The sequence below is a fragment of the Molothrus ater genome, chromosome 1 (genome assembly GCF_012460135.2).
Source record: "Molothrus ater isolate BHLD 08-10-18 breed brown headed cowbird chromosome 1, BPBGC_Mater_1.1, whole genome shotgun sequence".
NCBI lineage: Eukaryota > Metazoa > Chordata > Aves > Passeriformes > Icteridae > Molothrus > Molothrus ater.
The window spans coordinates 142262358-142278787 of record NC_050478.2 but is presented as its reverse complement, the minus strand read 5'-3'; the positions used below and the strand labels follow the sequence as shown (position 1 = coordinate 142278787).

General features: G+C 48.2%; 1 protein-coding gene across 1 annotated transcript; it reads right to left on the bottom strand.

Annotated features, from left to right (window-relative positions):
• Positions 1-11020: 11020 nt before the first annotated feature.
• On the bottom strand, positions 11021-16430 carry TRIB1 (tribbles pseudokinase 1). Its single transcript, XM_036378923.1, has 3 exons — positions 15993-16430; positions 15321-15613; positions 11021-13288 (listed from the first exon to the last, which is right to left on the bottom strand). The coding sequence occupies exons 1-3, from the start codon at positions 16296-16298 to the stop codon at positions 12820-12822; spliced, it is 1068 nt and encodes a 355-aa protein (XP_036234816.1). The 5' UTR covers positions 16299-16430; the 3' UTR covers positions 11021-12819.

Genomic DNA, 16430 nt, shown 5'->3' with positions numbered 1-16430 from the left:
CATCACTCCTGGTATCACCTGGGAAATTCCCACCCTCAGTTGCTCCAGTCCCAGGTCTCCCTTCCACATTTTCACTCCTCCTCTCCCTGCCAAAGCACTGGTGGGTTCTCGAGCACAACATACACCCTAACACAGAGCAACATTTCCAGTGCCAGAGCATCTCATGGTGCTGAATATGGGTGTTCCCATGCCTCTAAAATCTCCATGGACTGGCTTTACTTTCAGAAATGGCCATGTTTCTCTTATTTGCAGTCATTTGCAAATGAAGCTGCAGCTGAAGAGCCCAGAGGATGTCTCATTGCTGGAAGTAAGCTTTGAAGATGTTTTTGGGAGCAAAAAGAGATTCAGACCCAGAAGCTGTTTTGAAGTACTAAGGAGCCATCCAGATTCATCTGCAGTGAAGGGAAGGGAGTTTGAACCAAAACTAATCAAAGCTCTTAAAAGGATTAAAACCCACTCCTACTTAACACACTGCCACTGGCCATCCTGCTGATTTTACTCTAAACCCAAAAGAAATTATTCATGTTTGTGCCCCAGGGGAAATAAAACCAGTTCTCCCTGAAAATATCCCTGGATTTTCCTGATGGGCTGTGACCAGATTTTTGGTAGTGGGAGGCTTCAAGGATGGCTACTGTGAGAAGCTACCAGAAGTTTTTCCAATGTCCAGCAGAGCCAATGCCAGACGGCTCCAGGATGGACTCACTGCTGGCCAAAGCTGAGCCATTCAGAAATGAAATGTTATCACCTCTGTGCTAACACGTTTAAGAAGGAAAAAAAGTTATTGTGCAGAATGTAATTGCAGCCAGAGATGAGCAAGGTGAGAACATGTGAGAGGAACAGCCCTGCAGACAGCCAGGTCAGTGCAGAAGGAGGGGCAGGAGCTGCTCCAGGCACCAACGCTGAGATTCCCCTGCAGCCCCTTGTGCAGCCCATGGTGAGGCAGCTGTGCCTCTGCAGCCCATGGAGGATCACAGGGATGCAGAGATCCACCTGCAGCCCTTGGAGGAGACCTAGGCTGAAACAGGGGGATGCCTGAAAAAGAGCTGTGACCCTGTGGGATACCTGTGACCTGTGGGCAGGGACCTATGGAGCCATGGAGAGGAGAGTCACCCTGGAGCAGTGTCCTGGTACAGCTTGTGACCTGGTGGGGGACCCCTGCTTAAGCAGCTTGTCCCTGAAGGACTGCACCCAGTAGAAGAGTGACCCACATTGCAGCAGTTTGTGGAGAGCTGCAGCCCATGGGAAGGCTCACACTGGAGAAGTTTGTGGAGGACTGACTCCTGTGGGGGCCCCCCATGCTGAAGCAGGGGAACAAGTCTCCCTGAGTAGTGACAGAAACAACCTGTGATGAAATGACCATAACACCCATTCCCATCTCACTGTGCCACTGAGGGGGAGGAGGTAGAACTTGGGATGGAGGTAGGGGTGGGAGTAAGGTGTTTCCAAGATTTATTTTACTTCTCATTATCTTACTCTGATTTTGGTAGTAGTAAATTCAGTTTATATCTCCAATTTGAGTCTGTTTTGCCTAGCATGGTATTTGATGAGTGATTTCTCCCAGTATTTCCATGGACTGCAGTGACTCCTCAGTGCTGGGCTTGTCCTTCCCCATCACAGCAGCCACAGCCAGACACCCATCCCCACTGCCCAGGCTGGACAGGGAGCCATGGGACTGCACAGCTGGACAGGGAGCCACAGGCTGGACAGAGAGCCACGGGAGTGCAGGTTTACAAGTCAGGGTCTGAAACTTGAAACAAAACATCATCAAACTCCAGCAGTGTTGGCATCCCCTGTGCTCTACTGAATATATTAACAAGCAGTAACACAGTAAATTCCAAGATGCAGTGGAGTAATTAAAACAATTAAATCTTTAAGACTGAGATTATGTCTTTTATTATCGACCCACAAGGTGAACAGAAAAAGAGATCTTATCTGTATCAGCTCTTCAGAAGAGATTCCTGAAAACAGCCTAGGAAACAGCACCCTTTCCCAGCATAGAAACAAGAAGGGACAAAAAGGACAGAAAGCTCAGTCCTCTGCAAGGCTGTAATCCTGTCCTGCTCCTTCCCATCTCCTTATCTCCTGCTTCCCCCAAAGCCTCTCCAATAAACCTTCCACACTGGGACTCATTGGATCTGAGATGAACAATTCTTGCATTTTGCACATGGCTGAATTGCACTCCAGTGAGTAAAAAAACAACCCCAACAGCTGAATTTGGGAAAAGGAACTTCCCATCTGTGTGTCAAGTATGGGAAGAGCCACAACTTCTGCCCCCAGCTCATATGGCTCTGTCTTGGACAGTAAAGCCCAGAGCAGGGCTTTACTTTGCACAAAATGCTGATGCCAACAGATACCATAGTAGTGGAAGTAGCTTTAACAAAACCCTGCTGCTAGCACAGCCCTTCTGAGCCCTTTTCTTTTTTTTTTTTTTTTTTTTAATTGTTTTGAAAGTTAATTGTTGAGCCTCACAAAAAAAAGTAAAAAATTTGAGTTAGGCAACTATGCCAAGGTTAAATTGGGTCAAATCCTGAAATCTTGACTTCAGGCCAGACTCTACAGTTCCCACTGATTTATACAGGAATGTTGCATGCACTGGAGAATTTCTCCCTGGTTTGCTCCAAGGGCTCTGCTGAGTTTGAATCTCTAGGTTTGACCCAGTAGAATGGCATCGCAGAGTGCAGGCCAAGCCTGATTTGCCTCAGATTACAGTGGTTGTGTTATAATTTATGCCAGAGCAAAACTCCTGAGTATACACTGAATGTAGCTGCCTTAAGTCAGAGCTACATTTCTAGATACACCCTTATGATCTGGGTGGGGATTTTCTGCATGTGGGATCTGTGGAACTAAATACCCCAAGCATGGAAACTGGATCATCCCTGCAGAAGGCTTGGTGGAGCTGCCAGGCTCTGCTTGCTCAGAGGCATCTGGTTTGAGTGAAGCCTCTTGAACTCCCACCAATGGGGACCCTCATGGGCTCACAGCAGAGAGCTCAGTGCCCTGCTGGTCACTCCTATCCCTGGCTGTCTTTGCTTCCATAACTCCTTGGCACTTTTTAACATTTTGCTAGCAAAGGAGGAGAAACTGGGATTGGAGATGGCTCCATTGGTTCCATGCTGTGTGTCCTTGTCACCAGGAGCATCCTCAGCTGGTCCATAAAGGAAAGACCCAGCTCCCTCAGGCTGCCCAGCATAGAAGCAGATATGAGATGGATTCTGTATGATTTCTGAGCATGCATTTTCTATACACACTCAGAGTGACTTGTTCCTCCTTCTTTTGAACAGCTGCAGCACTCTGGATCAAGGCCATATCACTATCCACGTACTTTTTTTTTGTTGTTTGGTTGATTGCTTCTGAATTTAACTGCTTACTATTAGATCTTTAACTGAAGAATTTCTCACATTGTTTTTGAGGACAACCCACATCCCTTGGTAGCTGCAAACATATGTAAGAAAAATGCATTATCCAGTCAATTGGTAGCTTATCCTGTTGGGTGTTTAATGTGATGATCACTGGAAGAATTCACAGTGCTGAACTGTACATTTTCTATGTTTGGCATGTGGTGAGACTAAATAATCCTGTCTGTTACAAAGTCACTCATGCTAGTGGTTTCCAAATGAATCAATAACCCTTTTAAAGCCACAGCTCTGAGACCATCTACTGCTGTGATCCATCCACCTCTGGCTTTTGAACTGCCTACAGTCATACCCACCATCTGTTACTTTATGCAAGTCATCCCATTGACTCCAAATGGAGCTGGGGGTGTTCAGGGCTTTATGTTTAAGTGGCAAACCATGGAGACACTTCCACTCCTCTGGAGCTGGGAGTCCATTGCAGCTGGTGTGCTTTCCAAAATGATTCATCCTGACCTTTGCTTGAGACATACAATGGCTTCCTAGCAAAGATGAACCAGATTTCCAGAAGAAACACTTTAAAACCATAGTGGAAATTTTCTAGAAATAATTAAATGCAATCATTTGCAATGGTCAAAAGATCTGGACACCTGTTTGCTGGAAAAGCAGTGAGGAGGGAGGGGGCAGCTGGACCATCACTCAGCTATCCCAGTGCCCAAGGAAGATTAGCACCTGGGTAAAGGGCAAGGTGACAGGTGCTGAAGACAGCAAGACTGAGGTCAAAGTGATGGGAAGAAGAGACATAAATATTGTATTGCTTCTCTAGAGGCCTCTACACAGCACAGAATAATGCAATGATTTGTGTTGGTAGGGACCTTAAGTGTCCTTTTGTTCCAACCCCCCTGACATGGGCAGGGACACCTTCCACTAGAGCAGGTTACTCAAAGCCCCATCCAACCTGGCCTTGAACACTGCCAGGGAAAGAGCATCCACAGTTTCTCTGAGCAACCTGTTCCAGTGCTTCTCGAGCTTCACAGTAAAGGTTTTCTCCCTAATATCTAATCTAAATCTACCCTTCTTCAGTTTAGAACCATTCCCCCCTATTCTATCACTACACTCCATGACAGAGTCCCTTCTCAATGTTTCCTGTAAGGCCCCCTTTAGGCAGAGGAAGATGCTGCAAGGTTTCTCCAGAACCCTCTCTTCTGCAGGCTGAACAGCCCCAGCTCTCTCAGCCTGGAGAAGTACTCCAGCCCTCTGATCATTTTCAGGACCAACTCTGGAATTGCTCAGCAGGTCCATGCCCTTCTCATGGTGGGGGCACCAAAGCTGAATATGGTATTTCAGGTGGGGTCTCACCAGGGCAGAGGGGAATGCATGTGGCTCTGATCAATCTCACTCTGCCTTCTTGCTGTGGAGACTCTCAGCTGCTTGGGATGTGTGCTGGGAGCCCCCAGGAGCTCCTTCAGCTCTGAGACTGCAGATGCTGAAAGCAGGCACTGAGCTACATTGACAAACCCAGCCTGGGGAGGTTCCACTGAACCCCTGACTATGAGGTGGGAGCCCTGGTTAGCATCAAACCCCTTCCTGCCTGTCACAGGTGCAGGGATTTTGCCAAGGGAGGATGTCAGCTGTAATAAGCAATCTCTTCTATCAGCACACAGCCTGAGCTCCCTGCACCACTCTGCCTGTCACTGGGTGAGGCCTTTTCCTCTCAGGCTCTGACTCATGCCCACATGCGTGAGCAGGATGTGCATCACGGGCCAGTCCCAGGTCAGCAGCTCAGCCCACGGCAGCCTGCCAGCATCCAGAGCCATGCCCAGGGCTGGGGACAAGCTGCATGCCACTGCAGCATCTTCTCTCCAGCACACCTGGACATCCCAGGATGGAGCAGCTCCTGCCAGTGGCTAATACTGGCCATACTGTCTGTCTGCAGGTAGCAGGGCTTGCCCGAAGAGCCTGCAGGCAGGGAGGTACCTCCTATCTGGGGTCCAGACCCATCCTGACACAACAAAAGCACTCTCCCTGCAAAGCCACCCCTGCCCCTTGCTGGAGGGAGATTGCTCAGGGCTTTGGCTGCAGTTGGCACACACACATGAAGCGCCTGGGCCACAGCACAGCATGTAAAGGTGTTCCCTCTCCGCTCAAAACACAAATCCTGCTTTTCCCCATGTGCCCAGAAAGAAAGAAGAAGAGGAGATTGAGAAAAATGTTACTAAGTCAGGAAATCATTCTGGAGGAGGGGCAGCAGTTCCTCTAACCTTGCACATGGGGAAAGAAAACTATTTGCTGACTTTGCCTTATTTTTTAATTTATTGTTTTGCCAGCTGCTCAGATGAAAGGACAGAACTGCCTGCTGTAATGAGGCAGCCAGTCAAGCATGTCTTTGCAGCATGAAGCATCTGGCTGGGACACTAGTAACAAGTAGGGAATAGTCCAAAGGGTTCATGGGACACATCCTTTCACATCTCTCTTTGAACAGAGAAACCGGACATTTGCTTGCTCTTGCTCACATGAAAATCCAAAATCTCCTGGAGATCATTGCCTTCAGCAGACAGTGCTCTTACATATCAAGGATCACAAGACCCATGACAAAAATTCCCATGAGTTCACTGATGAAGCCTTTCTGCCCACTGGGCTCAAGTCCTCACCACTCTGGGGGCTGTGGCTGCCTCAGAAGGCTCCCGACCTGCACAGAGCCCAGTGTCACCTCCAGTCCCCATGGGGAGTGAGGGCAGCAAAAAGATCCTCCAAAACTGGGTCAGCTGCTCCTCTTTAGTCATTCCTGTGATATTGCTGTTGTTTGAAACATACTCCCCTTCCAAGCAAGGTAATTTATTGAAGCAGTGCCAAGATCTGCTGTGGAATTCATTGCTGCAGGATTTTGAGACCTCAAGGTACAAATAGAGTCAAAGCAAGGGCCGAGCAAGGCTTCCAGTGATAGGAAGGTCCTTGGAGGATGCTTAAATACCAAGGTGGGTACCAGTGGGCCACAGTTTAATGGAATCATGCAATGCTTTGGGTTGGAAGGGACCTTAAAGACCATCTAGTTCCAAAACCCCCACTGTGGGCAGGCACAATTTCCACTAGACCATGTGGCTCAAAGCCTAATCCAGTTTGGCCTTGAACACTTCCAAGGTTGGGGCACCCTCAGGTTCTCTGGACAGGAGACAGTCTGTTCCAGTGTCTCACTACACCCACAGTAAAGAATTTCTTCCCAACCTCTTTCAGTTTAAAACTGTTACTGCTTGTCCTATCATTACAGTCCCTGATAAGTCCCTCTCCATCTTTCCTGTAGGTCCCCTTTAGGTACTGTGTCCCCTGCGCTGCAGGGAAACACCTCAGGAGGTGCCTGCTGGGCACCAGCCACACTCCCATGCATATTTGTAGGCATCAGGCAAGGGCACGTGCTTCTCCTGGGGCCAGATGGACCTGACAGCATCCTGCCTTCCCCCACATCCAGGCAGCTTGGTCACAGGCAGGAGGGTGGGGAGGAGCAGGGCTGCCCCCCACACTTGTCAGCCAGCAACTTCATAAATGCACCAGGTGGGTTTTGCACTTTCACCTGATGTTTGAGGGTTGTTGCCCCCCTGCTTAGCAACAGAGGCTGCTGGGTGAACTTTGTGAGCCTAACTCTGCTGCCATCAGTCACTGGGGGAACACTCACACCATGTATCCCACTGCTCATCTGCAAAGTCATTCTCACTGCATGTGCAAGTCTTGCCCCAAATTATGTGGGTATTTTTTCTCCAGTTGTTAGTGCAGCAAAGGAAACTCATGGTATTAGAGCCTCAGTGAGGCTATGAATCTGACAAGTTGAGACTTGACAGGGATGTTATCACAGGGCCCAACAATGGCTTTATACTCAATTACATTTATGGTTTCTTCAATTAATCTAAATGTTTATGGCTTTTTCACTACCAGGAAGTTAAGGAATTTTTTTTTTTAAATCACAGAAAGGAAAACAAATTTCTGTAATGAACAATTTGCTGGTGCAAGGCTCTGAGACAGGAAAGAAACTGAGCAACTATCTTGGGTGGTGGGGAAGAGTCATTTTCTGTGGTGACCAGAGCTATATTTGATTTCTTAGGCAATGTCAGCTTTTGCATGCTACATTCTTTGGCTAATTGCCAGCCTGATGTGTAATACTTTAGCCACACTGTTGTTACTTAATCCTTTCCTAATCTGCAATTTGCGCAAGAGGAGTAAAATCTAAGCAAAGCCACTGAGAACATCTCCACTAATAATTTATCAAACTCAACTTTTGTTGTTGGCAGGAGACAGGCAGTTGATGGAGGTGAATGTTTTCCCACAACAGCGCCGTATCATAAACACAGGGCAGCTGATTCACGCCACACTTATTTTCTGTCATCCACCCTTGGTGTCACCCTGATATTTCTTCGAATGATAAGCCTGTGTGTGTGTGTGCTCACAACACACTGCCGAGGCCCCAGTTTCATCTCTTTGTGCAAATTACACATTAATTAACCATTAATAACAGTGGGAGTTGCAGGCAGAAATCCACACCCGCCGTGATGAGACTGTGCCCTTGGTGAGCAAGTGCCTTTATTAATCACCTGCACCTCAGCTGGAGCTCCTGCACAGCCCTGCCAGACAAGTGCCCCGCAGAGGGAAGCGCTCACCAGCCCTAATCCTGACTTAAAGAAAAGCCTTACCTCTTGCTCTATGAATTTTATTTATTTTGGTCCTCTGGGCAGTGCTTGCTGTTGTTAGAAACATGATTGCTTCATACAGTTATGTTAATGTTTGCATTTGACAGAATGTAATTGATACTTGGCTGCTCCAGTTTCAAAGCCAAATTAGGAAATGAAGTGCTGCACATTAGCTTGTTTAGCTGGTTAAATACTGTAAATAAATACGTGCAGGGCAATGAAAACTAATGAGTTTTCTTTAAGGCATTTTCTAAATAGCTGGCTTCACAAAAAGAAGAAAAAGATGCTGCTGTGAACTCATATCCTGAAGGATTTCTCATTTTGCTGCAACAAAAGTTGATCCTGTCTGAAATCTGAACACTGGGTTTCACTTAGAGAAAAGGATTTTGCAAGTTATGGAGGAATCATGGCAAGAACTGTTGCAAATTTCACGGTACTTTTATCAACAATACTTCTGTGACATTGCATTTAACAAAGCCATTTTTTGCAAGGGATTAATTCAGACCATGGTTATATGTCAAGTTATTCTTCTCAATGCTCACTAGAAAAACATCTTTGTAAGAAGTATTTGTGCTGCTAAATCTGTGCACTGCCATAAGGCTGAATGTTAGGCTTTTTTCCCTGACAGAATGCAGCAGCATGAAAAAAGTAGGGAAAAAAAATTGGTTTTCTATAAAGAGATAATCTGTTGAGAATTGCTTGACAGAGTGCACTCAGCACTGCTGGAATAATAAGTGTTTCTCAAGTTCTCTGTCAGGCCTGCCCTCAGTGCATTAAAGGAGAGCTAGAGGAGAGTATTGCACTGGCACTGTGATCCAGCCAAGGGCAACGAATTTTCCTCTTGTACATCTATAAAATAACCCTGTTCTTTCACCCCTCTGCTTTCATAAATACTACATTGATGCAGAACTGCCTTTGCCTAACTTGAAGATGTTCTACTAAAATCAGGGCACCGTTTAGCATAGGTAGAGCTGAAACTCTACCAGTCCTTTTTGACTGCAAATAACCTCAGCAGTATCACCTCCTTGGCAGAGATGTTGACCTTAAACCTGAGCTTGCTGAGCTGGCTGTTTTATCTGGCACTTTCAGAGGAAGCTGGTTTACAAATTCTGCTGTGCTACTTCAAAAGAAAATTATTGAACTGGTGCCTAAAATGCAGCTGAAGTACTGAGAGTTGATAAAAATACATACTTAGGATGTAAGGTCCATCCTGACTGGGAGGTGGTTCGATGCTGGCTTAGGACGGAGACCAGGATGTTGTGAAAAACCTCAATTTTTCCTGCGTTTTTAGCAACAACAGAGGACTGAAGTCTCACAGCACTTTTCAGAGAAGGCAATTTCAAGGTGAAAATGGTGACCAGGTCTGCAAAATACCTAAGAGATTCATGTGGTCCTCAGCCAAAAGGACCATTTAAAAATAGACAAACTATGACTCTCTCAAAAAGAAATGTGTGCATTGCATAAATCAAAGTTCTCACACCCACCATCAAAAGTTTAATCACTTAATATGCTGGTTCTTTCAACACGTTCTGAAACTTTGTATACAATAATACAAACGATGGGGTAACGAAGCAATAGCAATTTATTCTGCTGTACAAACGGATGTTGCATTATAATCCCTAAAGCAATACAGAGGCTGTTTGCAGATGTTACTACAATTTGGCGTTTATTTTAATTGCTCTGCAGCACAGCTCATGTGAAACAAAGTCACGGGATGACCTACACGTTCACCTACTGAGGGTGACTTAACTGCAAGGGGGAGAAAAAAATGTTTTGAAAGTTTTCAAGGTTTCACTTAAATACGAACCTCCTACAGCTGTTTTGAAAGGATGCATCAGGGCTCCTGTCTAAGCCTGAAAGCATGGTAGGGCAGGGGGTAATTTAATCAGCCAGGCTATGCAGTGTGCATATTTTCACAAGTCTTGCAAGAATGACATCAGTAAAGTAACTTGAGATATTTTGGTGTCTGACATTCACTCAGCAAGTGCTAAGAAAATATGCTTACTGCACAGATCACTGGCTTCACAGAGTGGGAGTCAAGGTAACTCATGAGAGTCTGCACACTTTCCTTTATCACTGACCAGGTCTCTATTCCCTCCTTTTCACTTTCCACTCTCCTTCTAAAAGTAAAAGCTGTTTTTAAAGTTGCTCCTGCTCAAGGAGCTGCCTAGAAGCAGTTGCTCCACTAAAGAGATTTCAAGCAAAAGGACAAAGTTAAACATGAGGCAAAGTATAAATAAAAATCAAGACTCTCTTCCTCCTCCTTTCCACTTGTGAGCGATGATCTCACCGCTCCGGGTGGATTGCAAGGGTGGCTTGATCTCTTTCACGAAAGCACATTCTCTAACCTTGATACTGCAGCTATTTATACTTCTCTCATCTCACCACAAAGAAAAGCAGCTCTAATAATCCTTCCCTTCGTTTTAATGAGAGCACCGTGCAGCAGCAGGGTCAAGCCTCTGCCCACGAGCTCTAGCTCCCTGTAACACCAATGCTCTTGGTTACTGCCTCTCCTTCTGGCTGCTCACTTTTAGACATCTGAGATCGGATTTTCCACTGGCTGAAGCATCACATTGCCAGACACACAGGTGCAGGATGACAGCCCTGCTGTGCCACAGCATCTTCTGCTCACAGGGCACAGAAGGAAACAAATGCATGGGCTGAAAGGCAAGAGGGTTTCTAAAATTCAGAGGCAGAGTTCTAAAACTCCTCTCTCCCTTGTTTATCAGAGGAGTAGGACATCCCATTTCACATAATCCCGGGGACATCCCAAGCCTTTTCCACCTCACAAGAGGCAGGATCCATCCCCTGTCCCCACTCTCCCTGGGGATTCAATCCCAGGCTGAGTTGAGGGAGTTCAGGCTAAGGCATGATGGAATGCATATCCAGACCATAGAGCAGCTGATAGTCTCTGAGGCCAAACCCCATATTTTCAGATTAAACTAGACACACTGAGCTGCATTCCTCTTGAGACACCATAAAAATTGGGGACAAACATTATGAAACCAAGTTTATTAAAACTTTCTACAAGTCAGACTTTTATCATCCAGGTTTCCACAGACATATACATATGTACAAATTGGACATAGTGTTTTTAGCTTTTCTGGCAGAATTTTCTACCAATATATACAAATGTACTGTTTTTCATAGAAGGGTTAAACTGTATCACAGATACAAATGTCAAGCAATCATGAGAGGTTTAGTGCAACGGAGAGCTGGAGCGCTCTGCTCTTAATGCTCATGATTCTGTCAAGTTAGTATTGCCAACAATAATTCACATTAAACTGCTCTTCGACACCTCTTATTAAGACAAAGTACAACAAAACAAGAAAACAAAACCCCAAACAGTAAGGTATGTACAAAGTACACAGTCCATGAGGTATACATGGTATTCTTGCAACGCGTGGTGGGACTGCAGCTTGCCAGGGTTAACCCTTAAAATGACTTAACTCGAACTGGGTGGTGTTGGGAACATGCATCACCCACCTCATGGCCATTTTAGAAGCCACACTCTTGCCTAAGGTGAATGGACATCTCTGCATAAACCACTGGACACATGTGAAACTAAGCAGAAATCTTAGGCAGGACTAAGCTTTACTTACCCCCAACCCAGGAAGCTCATGATTCAGATATATTCATTATTCACACATATTGGAAAGACTATGAATAATCATGCAAAATAAAAACAAAAAAACCAAAATTTTAAAAATTAAAAAAAAAAAAGGAAAAAAAAAGGCGGGGGAGGCTGGAGGCAAACAGCATACCTGAATAATCAGCTTAGGGTGTACGGAGATTTTACTCTTAAGACTAACTTTTTGTGGGGGTGGAGAGGGAAAGAGGAGGTGATGTGGTATTTTTAAGAGTTAAGCCGGTTGAAAAACATGGCCATGTTTACAGGTACTGTACAAGACACCCCTTATCCTTTCCAGGGGAAGGTGCCCCAGCCGATAGTGTTACGGTTTGGTAAACGGATACGTTTTGGCACTCGGAGCTAACGAGACCTGCTACTTGACAAGCTCGCTGGGGGCATAAAGTTATATAGGCTACACCGTGGTAACACGAGGCTTAAGTCTATTTAAAACGCTTTCCTGGACAGCGAATGGAATCAGAAGGGATCCAGCTGGGAGATCCACTGGTTTCTGCTTCAGAAAGAGCCACAGCAGTGATTTGTCTTACGGGTGGATGTAGGAGCTTCACGCCTCTGAAAGCAGGATCAGCTGGAGGAGCAGCAGCGAGCAGAGAGCTGGCCATGGTGGGTGAAGACCTCCTTCCCTCACTATCGTGTGCTTACAGTCAGAGAGCTGCTTCGTGGGCTGGCTGCTGGGGCACGCCGAGGCGATTCCCCTTTTAACCATTTCTGTCAGATTTGTTCAGGCAGAGGTGCGCCACGTGCCCCTCTGCCCCTACACATTGTGGCCAGGGCTCCACACCTCTGCAGCTGCTGCAGGAAAGCAGAAGGAGCTGCCTTTCCATCCCACACCTCGCCAGACATAAGACTCTGCAGCCAAGATGTGACCAGTTACACCGGAGGAGGATGCGGGAGGCAGAAGAGCCAGAGAGTTCTCACAAGGCTGCACAAGTCCTCCAGGGCTGGTGGGACCAACCAGCAGAGCAAGAGGATGGAACTCTGAGTACACTTAGGGAGTGGAGACCTCCAGGGTGGCATTCATTTAGACAAGGTCACTTTTCTGACCATACTGGCACTTTAAGATGCTGTTGAGTTTGCAGAAGTGGGAAAATGAAACCCTACAAAGATGCCGGAGGTAAGAACTGACGAGGTTTTTGAGATTTCGGGGTTAGCAGAAGAAGGAACTAATATCATCACTGTCTCCATGATATTCTGGGACAATCTGATCTGAAGCTCCTGTCTCCTGGTCTGTATATCCAGGCTCCAAGACTGCCTCAAACCAAGGGTGAAGCAAGATCTCTGGAGCAGTGAGTCTTTCGGAAGGCTCCCGCCGCAGGAGGCTGCGGATGAGGCAGCGGGCTTTGGGGGAGACGTGGTCAGGAATACAGAACTGTCCGCGCCGGATTTTGGAAAACAGAGTGCTAGGGTCCGAGTCATGGAAAGGATAGCGTCCCACCAGCAGGGTATAAAGCATCACTCCCAAACTCCACACATCGGCCGATTTTCCAGAGTAAGTCCCCGTTGTGTTTAGGATCTCAGGGCTGACGTACGCCGGGCAGCCGTGCTTGTCTGACAGTGCATCGTCTTCACCTTTGATGATGTGTGTGTCTTCCAGACTCTCCAGACGCAGTTGAGTCCTAGGAGGGCAGGAGAGGAAGCCACATGTGAGAAACAGCAACAGTAGTCGTGAGCAAGCACAGCAAGCCCCTGCCATGGCCCCATTCTCTCTGGCATTGGCACTGAGAAAGGAAACACCTCAACTTGCAGCAGAGAAGTTGCCCAGACGCCCAGGAATGTGTAATGGAAGTGCTGCTGTGTGCATCGGGCCGGCATTTAGTGACACTCCTGTTTTTTTATTACCTGGAGATTTTAACAACACAGAGGACTCTTGAGGAACACCAAGTCTCTGCTACCCACGCAGGTTGCAGTGCCACTGCAGGGGGTTAATTGGTGACATGGCACTTTACAGCCACTGTGTGCCGTTCAGGCTTTGAGCAAACAGCATCCAGCTGTGCGATTCCACAAACCACAAAGCCCAGCTCCCCTCTGCACTGGTGAGGATCATTGCCTTCCCTCAGCCCTCAGCTTTTTTTTTTTTTTTTTCCATTTTAGTTCATAATTTATTCTTTTTGCCTTTTGGAGCATATCACCACACCCACCATCTCCAGGTGGAGATGGGTCCACCCCAACCTCCTATTTTGGAGGGTAAGGGGAGCTCCCGTCGGCAGGGAAGCCACCAGGCAGCCCTGGAAGGGCTCTGCACTGCCTGGCAGCCTGCAGGGGTGTAGATATGTTGGCTTCAGCCTGTCCTCAGCCTGACCTCGGCAAATACCCATTGGTTCTGCAAACGGAAAATATGACTCAACGAGAACCGTGGGCCCGGGATTGGCTGCGGGAGCCCTGAAACTGCACCTGTGCAGAGCCCGCGTCGCCTGCCATTGCTTAACCCTCTTCTTGCCAAATGTGATGCACATGACATCGCCTGTGCAACACGTTATTTCCAAATGAGCGAGACTGTGCGCAACGTAACATTTCAACAAATGTTTCATCTTCTTATGGGAGGGAAAAGCTGCAATAGTTTCCTTCAAAGGAATAGCTTTCTTTACGTGTCAACATATGGCTGTTTCAGAGGGGCAGTGCTGGTTAATTTTCTTATCAAATTCGTAAAAGATATCCTGAAGAATCATTAGCCCAGTTTAACAAAACAAACAAAATCCCTTTTTCTTTTGCATCAGTAGTATCACCTTACATTTTTATGATATTAAGCACAACTCCATTACAGGTTTTACTTAGTTTTTTAACATTCCTTGGGATAAGCAGCTAGTCAAGAGTCAGTTTTGCTGTATTTCTGACTCTGCCATGTGTGGTGAAGCACTGCAAGAGCAGCAAACACTCCAGGGGAATACTGAATTATTTCCCTAATCTAAATTTAACAACTAGATTCTATGATCTCTTCTCTGAACCTAGGCTTTAGGCTAAGTTTTAGGAAAGTGATTTTCTTTGATGCAGGATTCCCAAGGCATTATTTAACCACATCCCACCTTCCCTCCTGTGCATGCCCACGATCCACGGGCATGGGGGGCATGGGAAGCACAGCGGTAGAGGGGGGATAAAAGCCTCGAAGGGTTCATTCAGCAGCATCACTTTCATCAGCAGAGTGGTTCAGCAAGGAGACCCTACCCAAGTGCTGGGGCTCCACCGTGGGTCACAAGGCAACTCTCCCGAGGAGGGACCAGAGCTCCAGCTCCTCACATTTCCTGCTCCCCCAGCTGGGCTGCTTCCTCCCGCCGGTACAACACCTCAGCATCTCCCCTCTCCCTCTCTGCTTTTTATTCATTTGACACTGAATGAGTGGCACACATGACATCTTCTGGCGCTAACGAGCATCTGAGCTATCATCCCTTTGTCTGCCAGCGGGTTTCACTGAACTTCTGCTGAATGAGAGGAAGCTCCCGGCGAGCTTCCTCCCTTTCATCAGTCAAGATCTAAGAGGGAGTGCGCCCCGGTTAGATCCGTGACCTACTACACACACGTGATGAGGACCTACTCGGATTGCTCGCAGGTGATGCCCGGCTGACGGGGCTGTTTCCACTCCCTGGCACGCTTTTTGTGTCTCTGGATGTGGCGTTCCTCCCTCCCCACTCACCCCAGGGCTGGCTGCTGACTTACCTCTCTTCATTAGAGAAGACAAATTTCCTGAGCTTGAGGTCACCAAGTACGATGGCTGACTGGTGGCAGTGAGCTACAGCGGAGACAATCTGCTTGAACAGCCGGGCAGCCTCCTCTTCCCTCAGCCTCTTGCAGCTCCTCACGTAGGAGTGCATGTCCCCAAAGTCCTTTTCAAAGAACACATAGGCCTTGGTGTCCCCGAGAATGACTTCGACAACCCCGGTGATGTTTCTGTGTGACGGCAGCTGAATGTAAGGTCGGATCTTGTCCTGGTAGTGTTTGAGGGGGAACACCTGTATTGAGGAAATTAAACCCAAATTCATTCTCAAGGGCGTTGAAAGCTGCAGCTCGCGTAGCAACTCTCCCCAAACAATGACGAGAGAGCGGGAGGGGAGCCAGGGCTCGGCAAGACCGGCAGGAGCGGCTACCGAGACCCTTCCTGTTCGTTGTATATTGAAAGGCTGGGGGGGAAACTAAAATAAACCACTATTCCCACGGCCTCTGGGGGGAAGGCGCTTCGAGGTAAGCCGGAGTCCCGGCTCACTCGCAGGGCGTACAAACGCCGCCGGGGGCTGGCCGGGCGTTCCCAGCCGTGGAGCACCGGGAGGATGTTCGGCAGGGCTGTCCCCGCACCGGCAGGACCCGCTCCCCACCCGCGCGGCTCCCGCTCACCTTGCAGCGCAGCTCCCGGCCCGAGCTGACGCTCAGCGCCCGGGACACCTGCTCCCGCTCGGCCAGCGGCAGCAGCAGGTACGAGGCGATCAGGCTGGGACCCGCCGCGCCGCCGCCGCCGGCGGGAGAAGCGGGAGCACACGGCGAGCCGGGAGCGCTCAGGCAGTCCGGGGGGCCGCATTCGGCGAGCCGAGGGCACTTGGCGGCCGGCGCTTCCTCGGCGGGGCCGTCGTGCAGGGGCTGGAGGCGCTTGGCCGGGGCGCTGCGGCAGCGGGCGGCCGGCAGCAGGGACGCGGGGCGGCTCATGGGGGGAGCGGAGCGGGCGCGGAGCTACAGGCGGGCGCTGCGCGCTGGGCGCATCCCTTCGCTCTCCCCGCCGAAACCTCGGGCCGTGTCCACCATCTGCTGCCGAGTCCGCGCTAAAGTAGTTAGAGGCTT